We start from the raw sequence: 17,215 nt of genomic DNA on the forward strand, positions 1-17,215 counted from the left end.
CTAGTCTTAAACAGGCCTCCAAATGATCGTCCGTCAACGTGGAACGATATTTGGACTTAATTATCTTCATGTGGGAAAACGCTGATTCACATAAATATGTGGAGCCAAATAACGCTGTGAGCGAGGCTGCACAAGTCCTGATGTTTGGATACTTTTCCTCCACGAGTAAGCTCCAAAACTCTCCATCGCGGGCGCGCAACTTTAACTGTATGTCAGCCTGCAGTGCCATGATCTCATTCTCCAACGCGGAAGAGTTCATGTTAAAAAGTGTTGCTATTTTCGAGGCAATGGAATCAACATCAGCTTCTGAATGGGAAGCACATGAATGTAGCGATGGGCTCGAGTAAGGCAAACGCAGTTGGACTTGGAATGTGACATCGTGAAAAAATAATCTTCTTCCCACTCTGCATGGAAGTGATATGTTTTAGGCTTCTTTGCCGCGCGCATCTTGCTATATGAACAATGATGCATAGATATCCTTTTAATTTGTTTGTTTAACAACAGAACAGACCCGACGTTCCCCACACTTGAAAACAAGGCACTGCATTGTGGGGGGTTTTTAAGCCGCCGCTGCCTGCCCGAGGCGAGGATTTTTTTTTCTTTTTTTCATGACAGGGCCAAGCGGTATACCTGCGCAGCGCTTGCGATCGACTGATCGACCGCGATCGACGTAATGGGCACCCCTGCCCTACAGTATATACTTGTGTCTCTATTCATTTTCAGTAGTAACTGAAACTATGGAACTGTTTTGAATTAACTCTTAACACATTTAACGTCAATTAATAAATACTACACTTTGCACCATTGCTGTAGATCAATGGCAATTGGTCTTTTATAGTGCTTTTAATTGATCAAGTGTAATGCTACTCATGTTAGCATTGGGTTGCTAGCTGATGATGTCAACAAGACTGGAGTGCGCCACCTTGAATTTCTCGTGCACCTGCAGTCCGCACCCATTCTATCTGTTTCTTTCAATCTCATTTATCTCCAATTCCTTGTCCCAGATGGTATTTCTGGTCAAAACAAGATTTATTCCCCGGCTGACGCTGTGGTCTTCAAAATAAGGGTTGAATGGGGGGAAATGCTGGCGTGAATTATATCAAAGTTATTAATAAATCCTGGCGGGTAGATGGTTATGGTTAACCACCATTCAGCATTAATTCAAAACAATTCCGTAGTTAGGTTTGAACTAAACCAAGGGCTGTTTATTTAGTTAAAATCTGGTCTTTGGCCCATATTGGTGTTTAGAGATGCAGTTCAACTGTAGACTGTTTGCAAAATGAAACCAACACTGTGCGTGTGTGTGCGTGCGTGCACATGTTTTCTCTTAACAGGTTGACTCCAGGCTAAAGTCTCTAAATGCCATGTTCAGAGTCAAGAACCCGGACAAGTATGTGAACAGCATACCCTACTGTACACCCACTAACAAGATGATTTCATTTCCTCCCTTCAAACATCAGATTGACTTAATTATCATCTCGTTTTGGTTATTAGATTGTAGCTTAATATGATCAAAGGGTTGATTTAATGCACATTACAGACGGGGAGGGAGATTAGCCATAGAGTTCAGCATTATCGTAAGAGCGTAGTTATGAAATCGTTATTAGTATGAGTTCTGTGTAATTTATTTGATAATTATATGAAATGGAACCAGTCTTGCTACAGTATAAAGTTTTAGTACAGTAAAAACATGAATTATGTCCTGTAAATATAAGAACTGCTGCAAACACATACACACTATATATATATGTAAATATTTTATTTTAGTGTGTGTGTGTGTGTGTGTGTGTGTGTGTGTGTGTGTGTGTGTGTGTGTGTGTGTGTGTGTGTGTGTGTGTGTGTGTGTGTGTGTGTGTGTGTGTGTGTGTGTGTGTGTGTGTGTGTGTGTGTGTGTGTGTGTGTGTGTGTGTGTGTGTGTGTGTGTGTGTGTTTTTTCTCCTTTTTCAGGCGATTCACAGACCTAAAACAATATAGTGATGAAATGAACACCGTCATTGCCCAGCTACTCCGGGTGCGAGCGGTGAGTACTAAGGACACTCATACTATACACTACAGTACACACTCTTACTTTACAGCTTACTGCCTGTTTAGTAAATTTGCATCTCGTCTTGGTTGTTTGTCCTATACAAATGTGGATCATGCAAACACACATTACTGAAGAATAGCACAAATAGACTACAGAGATGTGTGTTTATAATCGCTTTTTGTAATGTCTCTATGAGAGTAACAAAGGCTATGTAGGATCCCTATGCTTAGCTACTGGTTTCTGTCTGTCCCAGAGAGTAGCAGACAGGATGTATGGTGTTTACAAGGTCCATGGCAACTACGGCCGTGTCTTCAGGTAGGAAACATACCACCACATAGCTAGTCTTGCATTGCCAGATCATTTTGTTAGTTGGTCATTTCAAGTTATGAGCAAAATTCTAGCTGTGTTACAGTTTACCATGGCTGACTTTACTATTATAATTGTTTGTTTACCAGTTAGCTGTGTTCTGTACAATTTGTCTTTGTTAACCAGTGAGTGGAGCGCTATAGAGAAGGAGATGGGAGATGGACTGCAGAGTGCAGGTCACCATATGGACACGTAAGGACGCACACACACACACACACACACACACACACGCACGCACAAATTGAAAATTAAACGCACAAGCATAGCTTAGTTTGCGACCATTTCACAAAGAAGTACAACTATGAAATTGCATGTAAACTTTGCGAAACAAATTCTAATTCTACAGCAGCTAAATCATTCGAAATGCAAGCAACTGTGCAATCCAAGCAATCCATTATGCACAGATTGGGATACAAAGAACAACATGTGTGACATAATATAACTACACAACTTCAGAGGAAAATGGGCAATCAGAGATGTTTCCCATAAGGTTTACAGCCTCCTTTTCCCCAGGCTGGCTACATGACCTAACTTAAACCTACCAGACACTATCTGTGTGTCAGCGATGTCCGTGCTGTTCTCGACAGTGAACCTTACGCAGTCTGCGTTGATTGACTTCCTTAATAAAAATTTGTGTACTAACCTATGGCCAGCCAGTACCCTGGGTTGCATCAATCTGTGTAGGCTGCCTACTGTGGTTGAGCTGAGCAGATTATGATGCCATTTATGTTATTAAAGGAGATTTGGAAAGTTATGGGTGGTAGTTCTTCCTTGGCCTAGTGGGGATGTGCATGCAAGTTTCACACTACTGTACATTAATAATCTGTTGCCTTTTGTGCAAAAAGGATTCTGTGTGTGCACTATACACAGACACTGCTTTATGTGTTGTGATTGTGATTGCGTTCACGTGTATACACAGACACTGCTTTAAGCATTGTGTCTGTTTGTGTTCAGATATGCTGCATCAGTAGATGACATCCTGGAGGAAGAGGAACACTATGCTGACCAACTGAAAGAATATCTCTTCTACACCGACTCACTCAGGTGTGTGTGTCTGTTTGGTGAACATACCTTTACCATTATGAATCTAAGCCAAAAACGATCACCTGCTCATAGGCATGAAAGAGCTACAGTATGTGCTATAGATGGGTAGATTAATTCCCACGTAACCAAAACACTTCAGACAAGGTGTGTTTGTGTACAGGTCTGTTTGTAGGAAGCATGAGTTGATCCAGTATGAGCTGGAAACGGTAGCTCAGGACCTGGTCAGCAAGAAACAACAGAGAGAGGAACTGGTGACCGGGGTGAGACACAGGGAGACACTCTCCTTTACGCGTACACACACTCATATTTCATTCACATTTAGTAAATGTACCTGAACATGCAAAGATAATTTTCACAGTTGGTTAAGATTTTGATAGTGTTCGGTATCTTAACTAACTAGTGTCTTTGTGTGTGCGTGTGTGCACACGTTTGTGTGTAGACGGTACGTGTGTTCTCTCTAAAGGGGATGACCAGTAAGATCTTTGGCCAGGAGAGCCAAGAGCAGAGGGAGAGCAGGGTTGCAGCCCTGGAACAAGGCATCCAGGAGGGAGAGGAGGCCCTCAAAGAGAAGAACATTGAGTCCCAGTAAGACACATACAGTAGACCTAGTGCTCCAGTTTCGTCACCGCTAAACCCCTTATCCCTAAACTTCTTTGCCTTTTTGAGTGGTGCAACCACTCCAAGGAACAGCAATGTCCTTGTTCACCTATGTGACGTTAACCTACCTACCTACCTACCTACCTATGTGGCTATGAGAACCAGTATGACTATGAGTACCAGTAGGGGCGCTGTTGTGCCAGTGCTGCACTGCCTGTTAATGAGAGAAAGAGAGAGAGGAGAGGAGGGGGGAGAGGGGAGTTGCACCACTCGGTTCACACGGGTGTGATTTTTTTTAAACTATTTTGCTAAACATTTTGAATAGTTAAAATGGCCAGTCTACAAGCTCACAACGTGTCAATGTAGATTGGCTAGTTGAACTATTCAAAAATGTTTTTCAAAATAGTAAAAAAAGGCAAAGAAGTTTAGGGATAAGGGGTTTAGCGGTGACGAAAATGGAGCCCCTACAGCTCAGTGGCCTTGTGGTAACAATATCTGCCCTGCGAAGTTGGGGTTCATATCAAAGACTATACCAATTCCCTCGTGCCCGTCACTCAGAATCAAGGGTTGGATTTGGAGTAAGTCCCTGCCACATGCTCATGTCCAGGGGAGTGTAGTTGTACATCAAGTAGGTCTGATCGATATATCGTCATCGTTGTATAGAGCGTCACAGTCCCACCCCCTCGAGAGACCCGGAAAAGAATTCCCCGTTCATTTTCCTCATAGACTTTTCAAAAAGTATTTATTTAAAGACGTTTACGCCACGGACAAAGCCAACTCTTGTCGTGACAAATCATGACAATAAACACAATGTTTTGGGCCGAACAAATAATTAGAAGGAAAAAAACACTTTTCTTCTTTGTAATTATTTGTTAGGTCCAAAATATTGTGTTTGTTGTCATGATTTGTCACGACTCGAGTTGGCTTCGTACGACGCTTTAAAGGTCTTTAAATAAATACTTTTTGAAATGTCTATAGGAAAAATGCATTGGGAATTATTTCCTGGGCCTGGCGTCGTCATGAAAGGGGGCGGGACTGCGACGCTCTATAGATGTGGGATATACTGTATTGCAAAAGTCAATGATATGGACAATATCAGTTCCCCCCTCTTGCCTTGCATGTAGGCTACAGGAATATACTGCCTGCTAGTGATGCACGTCAGGGTTTTATATATAAATCAACGATCCGTCCCGTCCTGTCTCCCAACCGCAAAAACGTAGCCTAATGACCAGCTTTTCAACAAACGGCTGTTTTTCCCAACAATTTTCATCATCGCAGCTGCTAATTTTCCGTTGTTACTCATGCCATGATCCTCTTGGAATTATCTCAGGTTCAAAATCCAAGTTCATGTTCAATGCCTCTCATGCCAAGCCATACAGTAGGTTCAGTCAATACTACTACTATTCTTCTACTTCTAATCTACAATCTACTACTACTACTTCTAATCTACAACGAAATGATCAAAGGATCGTCACCTGCGCTTGTCATTACGCAGTGATTTTTTATCCTTGTCTTTTGAGTTTAACTAAAACAATTTAAAAACTAGAAAGGTCGCAATTTTTCAAAATTGCCAAATTGCCAATTACAATGTCACGTCACCCCTGTGATCATGCATAACTACTTCGGAGGATATTTATCTTCCAAAAATCATGTTTTTCGACAAACGGTAAAACGGTAAAGGGCCCCAGCACGAAAAGCTACTATACGGCCTGTTTTGAAACCGAATATACAAAATATATTTTGACACTACTTTTCTTTCACTTAAAGGAGGAAACTGATGACAAAAAGATACAAAAAGAGAGAACTATTTCAACTTCATGTTGACATATCCGTGGTGCAGTAGATTATATCATGGACATGTGGTCCGGTCCCATTTAGACCTGAAGACATTTCTGCAAATGTCAGTTTTCTGAAAACCCTATGTTTCTATGTCAGTCATTCTTAAAGTTTTTCATGTCAAGGACCCCAAAAATATATGTAATTGGCCGCCGACCCCCATCTGAAAATATGTTGTTCCAGGGACCCCCCATGAAGCAAAGATTGAGTTAAAAACGATCGCTCTGACAGAATATATATTCAAAGATTTGCAACACATTTTCACGATTTTTCAAAAATAGCAGACCTGCAAGCTCGTAGCATGGCACTCGGTGCCTCGTTATGAGCTTGTAGATCTGCTACTTTTCAATAGCTAAAGTATAACATACTTCTTAAAACACCAATATACTGTACAGTACTATGCTGCGTGAATAAACATACAATTTGATAGCATACAGTAGAATAGATCACCCAGGTTTTATGGTTTTTCAATCCTCACACGTGTGCGTGCGTGTATGTATGTAAGTGTTGCAACACTTAAAATGTAGAATATGACATTTTAACGGTAATATCGTATATCGTATCGATATCGCAATATTTGGCATAAAAACAGAGATTTGAAATACGGAATGTATTGTAGTCGATAGGGCTCGCGTGAGTACATGACCGGGCTGTTTTCTGCGCCCTCAATGTCGCAACTCTGTCTATATACTCTATGGCTCTGTTGTAATCCAAACGTACACGTGTGTGGGTAAAGGGATAGGATGGCCTGGCTGGGTGTATGACTTGACTACCGCGGCCTGAATGATTCCGCACTGCAGCGAGATATGATCTGGACAACAGATGTCAATATGAAGTTGAAGATAACATTGACCACTTCTGTGTCTTAGTCATACTTCTCTCTCCTTTCTTTTGTAATCTTTTTTGTCATCAGACAGACAGCTTGGTCATATACTTCTCTCTTTGTTGACGTTTTGTTAACTCATCCTCCTGCCGTTAACCCAGTGGTGGAAAGTAAATAAGTACATTTACTCAAATACTGTACTTAAGTACTATTTTGAGGTATTTGTACTTTACTTGACTCCAATTTCCAATACATTTACAAAATCTGTAGGAGGAGAAGCCAAAAGTGTGTTTTGGAGAAAATTCAAATTAGCAGGAATTTATTTCCTGACGAAAATGGGCGTGGCCTATATGTGGAAATGCATCATGACCAAAAGAATCCATGGAAAAAGAAAATTTGATTGTACGACTTACGGTTCAAGAGTTATAGGGAAAAATGTAAAGTGGGCTGTTATAGCGCCACCATGAGGCCGACTGATGTAATTCCTTTTCAATTAATTTTCATAATTATTATGAACCTCCCTCCCAAGTCTTGTAAATATGGCACTTACAGTCTCCACTCTCCAATGGAAAAAAATACTTACATTTAGTCTTTGATTTCCCCATTATAAGTCTATGGAGAACTAATTAATTAATATCAATTAAACTATACAACGGATCTCTTAGCAAAATACAAGCACACGATTCCCGATGAAGCCGGTCAATTTGACATATGGCTTGAGTGTGTGCGGCAGAAAACTGTGGGAGGAGTAGTGCAGCAAAGTATCGCTCATTTACAATAACAATAGTCTGGTTGCCCTGTTAGGGCAACCACACTAAAAAGTATATATATATATATATATATATATACACACACACACACACTATAGCCTACATTTCATATGGCTAACTAAACTAAATCCACTGTTCTTGGTCAGGGGGTGTATGCCATAGTAGGCCTAGGCTTTTACTACTTGTGTCTCTTACAAATAATCGCGAGGATTGTATCGATCATATTTATTTTTCAGCGTCACATAAGCATACAATTATGATCAAAAGAAACGCTTCCCTGTCTCACAGTCTTCACATCAATTGAAATAAGTTCCTGGACTTTCTTGTGAAAATCCTTAAATGCTAATGCTTTTTCAAAGAAATCAAACCATATTAATTAAAAACAAATGTTATCCTCTGATCAACCATTAAGCACAGTCAGTTGCAAGATGGCTGGTGTCATTATCTTTCTAGCCTACTCGATGTCAGCAGATGTAGGAGACCTCAAATACAATAAAATAACCAAATATTTTGTATATAATTTATATACTATTGTTAATTGTTCATATGCTTATGTGGCGCTACGAGAGAGAGAGAGAGACAAAACAGGAGAGGGAGAAAGTACCAGAATGCTTTTTCTTTTCTTTTCCCATGTGTTGACTGTTGACCCACTCTGCCCACCCCACGATAATTGCTGAAATCTTGACCTTGGCCTGCGGGCAGCGGGCCGGCCCGCACATCACTACAGCCTACATTGTTTTCAATCCGAGCACCCTGTATTTACACTATGCAGGAAACATCAACAGTGTGACCAGGTGCTGAGTGTCTATTCTGAGCTGCGTGTTCACGTCTGGCCTTGTTATCTAATCGCCCAAAGTTAAATATTTTGAGACGAGAACGGCTTGCTGGAAACAAGACACTTTGGTACACAAATGGCCCAAGTCGTACATGAGTCCATTGACTTGACCGAGTTGCGTTTTGGGACCCAACGCCTCCGACTCAAAACACAATTTTAACATGCAAACATCCTTCTACCCTAATAGACAGGGGGTACACAAGCACATGGCCGTTTATCCGTGCTCCTTCTCCTACCAAACCACTCCGTTAGCACACATCTCTCCATGCACAAAAAAATCCTGCACGCCACCCGAATCCATATGCACTACATCGCTTCCCCACAACTGCCATATTTACTGTACAAATATAACTTTTGTCAGACACACTGTTATTGCGCAACATTTCGCTGTGATGCAAATTACATCACAACTTCCTCATTCCCGGCACCTCCCCTTTTCAACAACTTGTTTAAAACATCTTGTTTAAAACAAGTGCAGCACTGCAGGTAGTCTATATGAATACTCAAATATGCTTTACATGGGTGGCATGAGAAAACAAATAAAACCAACTTTATTAGGGGGAACACTAAACGAAGGAATAAAATCAATGAAAACGGTGGAATGAGAGCGTTTTGGGGAGTGCATACTGCATTCCACAGGGTTGGGGCAGCAATTCCAGAACAACCTGACCATTAGAAAACATCTGTTGCTTCAAAGGATACCAACAATACCAACATAATTATTATTTAATGTGCCATAACCGTTTATAATGTAGCTCTGTATCGGAGGGAGAGGTTCCATGGGGCAGGAGACTGACGTTGAGGTCTCGCATCGTGTGGTGATATTCTAAATGAATGACTGCAGCGGTGTTACTAATTGATTGAACGGAGAACTCCGTCCTTGCCACTCAGGGTGTCTAAGACATTACCATATTTGACACCTACTCCCGCCGCCCAGATCAACTGATCATATATCAGCATAATGTTTAAAGGACAACTTTAGTTTTTTTCAACCAAGGTTCATGTTTTAGCTTGTTATTAGAGAAAGTAAAAGATGAGTGTTAATTGTATTTAATTTGCTGCTTTCTTTCGTTTAGGGATTTTAGCTGTTTCTGATAGGAGGTGGGAGCATTCGAGCATGGGGATAAATATGTATTAGTAGGACTATAGTAAATAATAAATCGCTATAACATTTTGTAAAAAAAATACATATTTAACCTCATGTTCGAATGCCCCCGCCCCCCTGTGAAAAACAGCTAAATCCCTAAAACGAAAGAAAGCTGCAAATGAAAATAAAACACTCACCTTTCCTTTCTCTAATAACAACCTAAAACATGAACCTTGGTTGAAAAAAAAAACTAAAGTTGTCCTTTAAAGGCCGCAAATCATAATACTGGTATGGAAATAGAAAAGAGATGGCACAAGCCTATGAATAAATTAAGATTATTGATTTAGTTTCAGTTTAGGCCAGATAATGTAGGTTACATGCTTCTATTCATATTCAACTGAAATAAGCAAACAGTGACACTATGTGTTTTTTGTTTCTTCAGGGAGTTTGTGCGAACAGCCTGGGAGGACATAGAGCGCTTCAAAGAACAGAAGGACGGTGATTTGAGAGAGGCACTAATCAGCTATGCCATTATGCAGATCAGCATGTGTAAGAAGGTACGGCATGTGTGTGTATCTGTGTGTTCTGGCTGTCTGTGTAATTGACCATATTCACAAGGGGGCCTTTTGCTCTTATGTCATTTCTTTCCCACCCCCAGTTGAGTATGACATGTACATGTAGAGCTAAATAACTTCAGTGGCTCTATTTGGTCAAAATCGGCATAATGGTGACTTTACTGCCACCATCAGGACTGAGTGTCTAATACTATAGGATTGTTGTGTGAGAATGAGATGTAGTGTGTATATCACAGATTTTTATATTGGCATTAAAATGATGAATTAAACATACTAGCCCTTACCCGTTGTGAGATATTTCCCCCCCCCCCCCCCCCCCCCCCCCTTGTGGCCGCTGGGGGTACTGCGCCCGGGCGCATTTTTTATTCACTAATAAATTAATTATCAATCATTAATGTGTCAAATCGAAAAAAGGGCTCCGTTACGCCCTCCATATAATTATGGTCCATGCCTGTGTGAAAAGTGGGAATGATTGGTGCAGGCAATGATGAGAACGCGCTGTTTCTGACATTCAGACATTCATTCATTCATTCAGACATTGTTAGAATTATAGTATGATGAATAGTGCAGGCAGAAGGCACAATCCACTGTTAATTAGGCTGGCCATAAGCCACTTAAAGGGACACAAAAAATAGATTTAGAACAAGATTTAGAACACTTTCCTGGGGTTTTTGTGTGTAATATGTGGGTTTTAGATTTTACCAGTGTCCATGATGTCATGGGCACTGGGCTCACTCACTTCCGGGACTACAATTCCCATAATGCTTTGGTGCACAATTTCCATAATGCTTTGGTCCCCCCTATCCTTGTGGATAGGGTGAGGGCTGCCTTACAGTGTTTCCACACCTGAGCCGACAACCTCAGACGTTTTCTCTGTCGGTCAGCTTCTTTTCCGGCTTTTTAGACAGCTGGTGGATGGAAATTAAACTCCACCCACACGGCAGGTTGCCACGACGGCCAGATTCCTTGAAACGCTGGGGGTGGAGCTTAATTTCCATCCACCAGCTGTTTAAACCGGAAAAGAAGCTGGCCGACAGAGAAAACTTCTGCAGCTCTGGTAGATGTGGTTACAGCTTTACTGAGAAACATAGTCCTAGGAAAAATAAAGAGGAAGGTGCACAGAGGTGTGGCCCAGTCTCCTGCGGGAGGTTTGCACATGCTCAGTGTAAACAGGAACTGCGACGATGGAGTGTTCCAGCAGAGGTGCTAGATAGAAAGCTCATAACTTGTGATGTGAATAATGAGATCCAGAACAGTTGAGAATTAAACAGCAGTCACCCTTCCCTTTTCAAATGTTTTATATCATCCACAGCACTTGAATTAACAGTATCCATGTTCCTTTGTCATTTCACAAAAATAAAAGTTTGACATATGTACTAAAGAACATGGAAAGGAAAATATACAAAAACATTAAGTAAATGTACTTGTCCTTTATCCCTCTATCTTTCAGTCTGTTATACACAACATTTTTTTCCACAGTTATGAAATTGATATACTTTTTAAAACAAAATCAACTTTGTACTATTCTCTTTTTTTTAATATCCTTTTTATTATTTCAGTTCAGGGTCAGCAACTCTCATGCACCTCTAGTACCTCTGCTGGAACACTCCATCATCACAGTTCCTGTTTACACTGAGCATGTGCAAACCTCCCGCAGGAGACCGGGCCACACCTCTGTGCTCTATCCTCTTTATTTGTCCTAGACATAGGCCCTCATTTATCAATTGAGTGTAAAATCTGCCCCAAATTCGAGTGTGGGTTTCGTAGTACACCCACGTCGCCACGGCATTTATAAAGTGATCGCAAACAGCTGATCCTTCCTTAATTTCGTTCTGACGTTAATAAATGTGACGGCTGAAATCTATCTGACACGCCCTATGAAATCAAGCCTTGCCCTCGTTTTTGCGACATGAACAACTGCAAATACGACCTGGAAACCATGGTCGCCTCACCCCCCTCTCTCATACACACACACACACACAGACGCACACGCAACTTGCAAGCCCAACTAACTGGTGTGTTGTTAAATAAATAAAGAACGAACACCTGCATGAATTAAATACAGTTGTAGGCCTACCCTGTCTGTTTCCCTCTCTCCTCGCTTGCCTTGCTGTCATGCACGCACGCACGCACGCACCTACATGACACATCGACATCGCATCGCCATTAATGGAATACGTTTGTAGGCTGGCCTATATTAATTTTACCCATTCGTGCGCAGTGCACGGCGAAGGCGTGAGACTGCGCACTGCTGGGATAAGTCCTGTGGGTGAGTGATGCCTGCATGAGAGATAGGCTATCATGTCGTCAAGGCAGTCATAATCAACGTTGTAGTGATTTGATCATTGATGTCGAATCATAAACATATGGATGAAGGCTTGCCGCTTGCATTTGTGCTGCAGCTGGTATGTGTTGGCGACGCACGCCGCGGTCCCGTCCTCCCGACCCCCTAAAATGATCTCGTTTTTATCTGAACTGTCAAAGCACTTATTTAAATGGTGAATGATTAAGCCCCTTACGCCTATAGCCTGCTACAATTGCAAATAGGCAAGCTGTATGCTTGTCATTGTCACTTGGAAATAAAGGCGTGCAGTCCATTTATGCCTTTTTTTTAATAATATCACAGACAGTACAGTGATATAGGCATCTGATGTCATGCCGCATGCGCTCCCAAATCATCTCACAAGTGCACTCGCTTAACAAGGCCAGTAAAGCACTGTTAGATTAAGCACAAACTAATACATTGTAAACATGTTATATTTTTAATTGCGCAAATTTAATTACTTGTAAAGTTGGGAATCTCTTTTCTTTTTCTTTTTTTTACATGTATATACATAGTTTTATATTAACATTTTAGGAGTGAAAACATATGCTTAGATGCCTGTGACTGCGTGTCAGCAGTTCAGACGATGCTGCTCCGCTTGTGTACGACAGAAAAACAGGACAAAGCATACGACAGCTCCCGACCAGACGTGACTTTTTGTCCTACTCAAGTTCAATTTCAAGCTTTGGCGGAAATGGTAAATGCTAATTTCGGCGTGCACCCATATTTTGGCGTACACACGGTTGATAAATGAGGGCCATAGTCCAGGAAGTAAGTGAGCCCAGTATCCATGACATCATGGACATTGCTAAAATCTAAAATATCTAAAACCACATATTACACACAAAGACCCCCGGAAAGTGTTCTAAATATTCTAAACATTAACATATATAACAGGAATTGTTTCAGCCTCTGGGTTGTTATGTATTGGTGCATCTCTCTGTCACTCACTTTATTCCTCACACTCTTTACTCTCACAGGGAATCCAGGTTTGGTCCAATGCCAAGGAGTGTTTTAACAAGATGTGAGCCAATCAGTCTTTCCGATGCTCAACAAACTGTCAATACCAATCAGCTTTCTTTTGACTAGACTGGGACCCTCTGTCAGCCACTTTTCCAGCCACAGTCCGAGTCCTGTAGAAATGCATCATTGGCGCCCAGATTTTGTCTTCAATTTGTACACTTTGCTGATTGTAAGTTAACTGAGAGTGAGACACTCACACAATGATTCCAGGTCAAATCCATTTAAAAAAAATGTGGAGCTGATTTCTGCCTCTTTCATTTACGTTGTTTTTCAATGCCACTCACCATGCACAGCACACGGCTGCCTGCAGTAAGGGTACCTGTTCCTCTGTTTACATGTTTTTTCCACTGTGGTTGCACAGTTACTGCATCCCCAAGATTCATTGTTTATGAGGCTTGATCAAGACCTAGATTGCTGTTGTTGAACATATGGTGTTGTGAAAATATAGTACACCATTGTCCTTATTATTTCACATTTATATTGGCTATTAAGAATTAATGTACTTCAGTCAGTGGGTCAGTTCTACCCCTCTTTCAAATTGTATTATTTCAGAAAAGCTGAAACTTTATTTTTCTTTTTTCAAAAAGGCTATACATGTACTGTAGAGTTCCACATTAATTTCACAGTGAAATTAGTGCATATTTTCACTGAAAATATCTATAATATAATTTAGTGTAAAAAAGAAACCAGACCAGAATGCTGCTTTCATTCAGTTTTAAATTGACGATGGTCATTATCACTACTCATAATAACACTATGTATTCAGAGGAAATTCTACACAGCTCATTTTAAATCACAGATCTTGTAAAATGGCTGGCGCAGTCCCAATGTTTTGGTATTGCTAGATAAACAGAAAAAGGATTTCAAACACAGGCCTTGTCATTTTCAGTTAAAATTACGGTCCATCCTAATGCTTACAGGCTGCAGAGTTATGTACTTGCTTGTAGTCTGTGAGAGTTCTCACGGACCTGCAGATTTGTGCCACAGTTCCTAGATCTCCCAGCCATGACAGACATGCATGTTTAAGTATGCAGGGAGAAGTCCAGCTGTTTGGAATTCATTCTCTCAGGACTCAAAACCAAAGGCTCCCCTAAAATATTTCCAGCTTAGGTTTCAAATGAGAATTACAATTTCATGAAAATGTACCCCCCCCCCCTCTCAAAACCAAGTTGTGAGATGGTTGATTGATTTTGCTGGTATTAAGTTAACCCTGAGTTGTGCATGGGTGTGCTATTTTACTGGCATCGAACTAAGTAAGTATAAATTGGGTTAAGAGCGGGTGCCAAAGTTGTTATGACTTGACTGCAACTCCTTGTGTTGTACAGCCCATGGGTTAGTGGGGAGGAGTTGTAGAACCACTGCCAGTATGCCGCAGGTCTGTTGGTAGTGTGTTGTTATTCTCTCCAAACGCCTACACACTCTTAGTCTTACATGAGACACATCCCAGTCACTTGAGACCTGACCTCACATCTTGTAAATGCAGTAGAGCCTGGTTCATTTGAACCTCACAATGGAGGCAGGTTTTGATGAGTTTCCAGCTATGAGCCATGTTGGGAGAATGTGAATGCAGATTGTTTGAGTCTATTCGGGAAATGTCAATTGCCTTAAAGTTTTTAATTAGTATTAGTCATGTGCTCGTGTTCACCGTCTTAGTGCCGTGCCAGATTTCCTAGGTCCAGGGGAGCACGTTTTGTTCACAGGAGCAAGTCATATGGGCAAACAACACAAGTGACATGTTTTAACCACTTTTAATGAAAAAGGTTGACCACATTGTTGATCATTGGCACTGGAAATGTGTTGTGCCCTATACGGACCTGGTGATACTTTTTTCTTTCAAGCAGAAAGATTAGAGGCTTATAAGTGAAAGTTGTGTAAATGGATTGACTTACAGTGTAGTATCTTGAAAGTTATACAGAGTTTATTCCCCACCCACACATTCTTCTATGTAAATATTCATAATCCATATACTCCTCTTGGATTGGGGCTTTGAGATGTTTTTCTTTTCTTTTTTTTATATATATATATATATATATATAATGAACATGAGAATATTTTTCTTTTTCTTTTAATGTTTCTGTGCCAAGACACTAATAAACACTGTTTTCCTCTTTTACATTACACCAAGGAATTTCTGCTTCTAGTTTGTTTTATTTTGGGTGGATGGCGTCTAGTAGGCCTAATGCACTGGTTCTCAGCGTGAGGAAGCCCAGGGGGTAATACTCTGTGGGTTCCCAGCTAAATGATTCTTTAATGCACCATTATCGGTCTGCAACTCAGAGAATTGATACTGAGTAAACTAGAAAGGTCGCAATTTTTCAAAATTGCAAAGTGTGGTTGCCACAGTCGCTTACATAGGCCCCTCCCACTAATATTGCCAGCCAATTACAATGTCACGTCACCCCTGTGATCATGCATAACTACTTCGGAGGATATTTATCTTCCAAAAAATGATAATTAATATCAATTAAACTATACAACGGATCTCTTAGCAAAATACAAGCACACGATTCCCGATTAAGCCGGTCAATTTGACATATGGCTCGAGTGTGTGCGGCAGAAACTGTGGGAGGAGTAGTGCGGCAAAGTATCGCTCATTTACAATAACAATAGTAGTCTGGTTGCCACACTAATTAACACTAAGGGTCCCAGAAAGAAAATATTGTTGCAAGGGCTCTGTGGCATAATGCATATCAAACAGGGGGTTTTTTTTATAAAAAAAGTTTGAAAATCACTGATCTGGTGGAAGGAGAGGAGAAATGGAGTAGCCTATAACAACTTAGTTTGTGAACCTCAGAACCTGATAATGATACCCATGATGAAACCACCTGGCAATATTTTCAACAACTTGCAAAACCTCCACGAAATGGCTTTTGTACATTTTAAATGTAATGGTTATCTTAATATATCAATTGGCTTCGCAGAATGATCTTATGTCTGTTCATGTGCTTTTAAAACGTGAAACAATTTTACTAGTTAAACTTCAAGGGATGAGATGTTCTAAGTCAGCTCTGTCTATATATGGCACCAAGTCCAATCTATTACAGTATTTTAAACGGTACCATAACTGCTGTTTTAATGTATTTCGACAAAATATCTTCCATGTAGAGAGCTTGTAATTATAAAATGATTGCGCCACCTACTGGCATACCACAGGATAAAAATCATATTGTACAGTCATGTGTTCCGCCGCGGCAGGTGTGCCGAGCTCTGCCTTGAGGGTTTTCTCATAAATTATAGGCGAACGTAAAGACAATCTGTGTTGCACTAAATGTGGAATCTGAAGCTCTACTGTGTATACTGCACCTGCTCTGACTGTCTGTATTCCCATCATTGCATTGATTGATATAGCTCAAGTAGGCTATGCGAAATTGCGAATAAAATGGTATCCTGAACACAGCAGGTGTAAAGTCAAGTTGCTGATAGCTGCCAAGCTGGGCTTGATTAACCGCCTTTACACGCAACAGACTGGTACAGATCTAGTGGTGGTGGGTGGGTGACCTGACGTTTACAGGTTTTACATCGCACGAACTAAACGAATTATCTCCAAAGTTATACGAATTTGAACTTGAATTACTAATTTAGACTATGACTACCGGTATTTGTCTTAAGTCAACCATTTACCAGCCCACTTTATAAAGGCTGATTACGAGTTACAAGTTAACTGCCCTGTAAACAGGCTACATATGTATGTTGGTTGGAATCTTCTCTCGGAGGAATCGCCAGGAAATCCTTTCCAACTTGTACAGGACATTTGGAAGATCGACTCCACATGGCTTAAGCATGTGCATATCGTGTTTGGGTACAATGTCAGTCCCACGGCGATACAAATCTAGGCCTATCCCATGCTCTCGCTTGCATCATTAACGTTAAGATATGTTAAACTTCCCTTACATTGTAGGGATAGGGATTT

The 17,215-nt window shown here is 40.8% G+C and overlaps 1 protein-coding gene across 3 annotated transcripts in view; it reads left to right on the forward strand.

Moving 5' to 3' along the window:
• The window catches only part of snx4 (sorting nexin 4), a 20,925-nt gene extending 5,492 nt beyond the window's left edge, over nt 1-15,433 (forward strand). For 2 of the 3 annotated variants that reach the window (XM_080785725.1, XM_080785726.1), the window contains exons 6-14: nt 1,335-1,390; nt 1,948-2,020; nt 2,280-2,341; nt 2,519-2,584; nt 3,347-3,436; nt 3,597-3,696; nt 3,876-4,021; nt 9,827-9,941; nt 13,263-15,433. In XM_080785725.1, the coding sequence (XP_080641851.1) occupies nt 1,335-1,390; nt 1,948-2,020; nt 2,280-2,341; nt 2,519-2,584; nt 3,347-3,436; nt 3,597-3,696; nt 3,876-4,021; nt 9,827-9,941; nt 13,263-13,310 (756 nt within the window). In that variant the 3' untranslated portion in view covers nt 13,311-15,433. The remainder of the gene's footprint in view (nt 1-1,334; nt 1,391-1,947; nt 2,021-2,279; nt 2,342-2,518; nt 2,585-3,346; nt 3,437-3,596; nt 3,697-3,875; nt 4,022-9,826; nt 9,942-13,262) is intronic. The other variant, XM_080785727.1, reaches the window with a different exon arrangement.
• Nucleotides 15,434-17,215: the final 1,782 nt, after the last annotated feature.

The sequence above is a fragment of the Protomyctophum bolini genome (assembly GCF_963924005.1).
Source record: "Protomyctophum bolini genome assembly, chromosome: 16".
Classification (NCBI taxonomy): Eukaryota; Metazoa; Chordata; class Actinopteri; order Myctophiformes; family Myctophidae; genus Protomyctophum; species Protomyctophum bolini.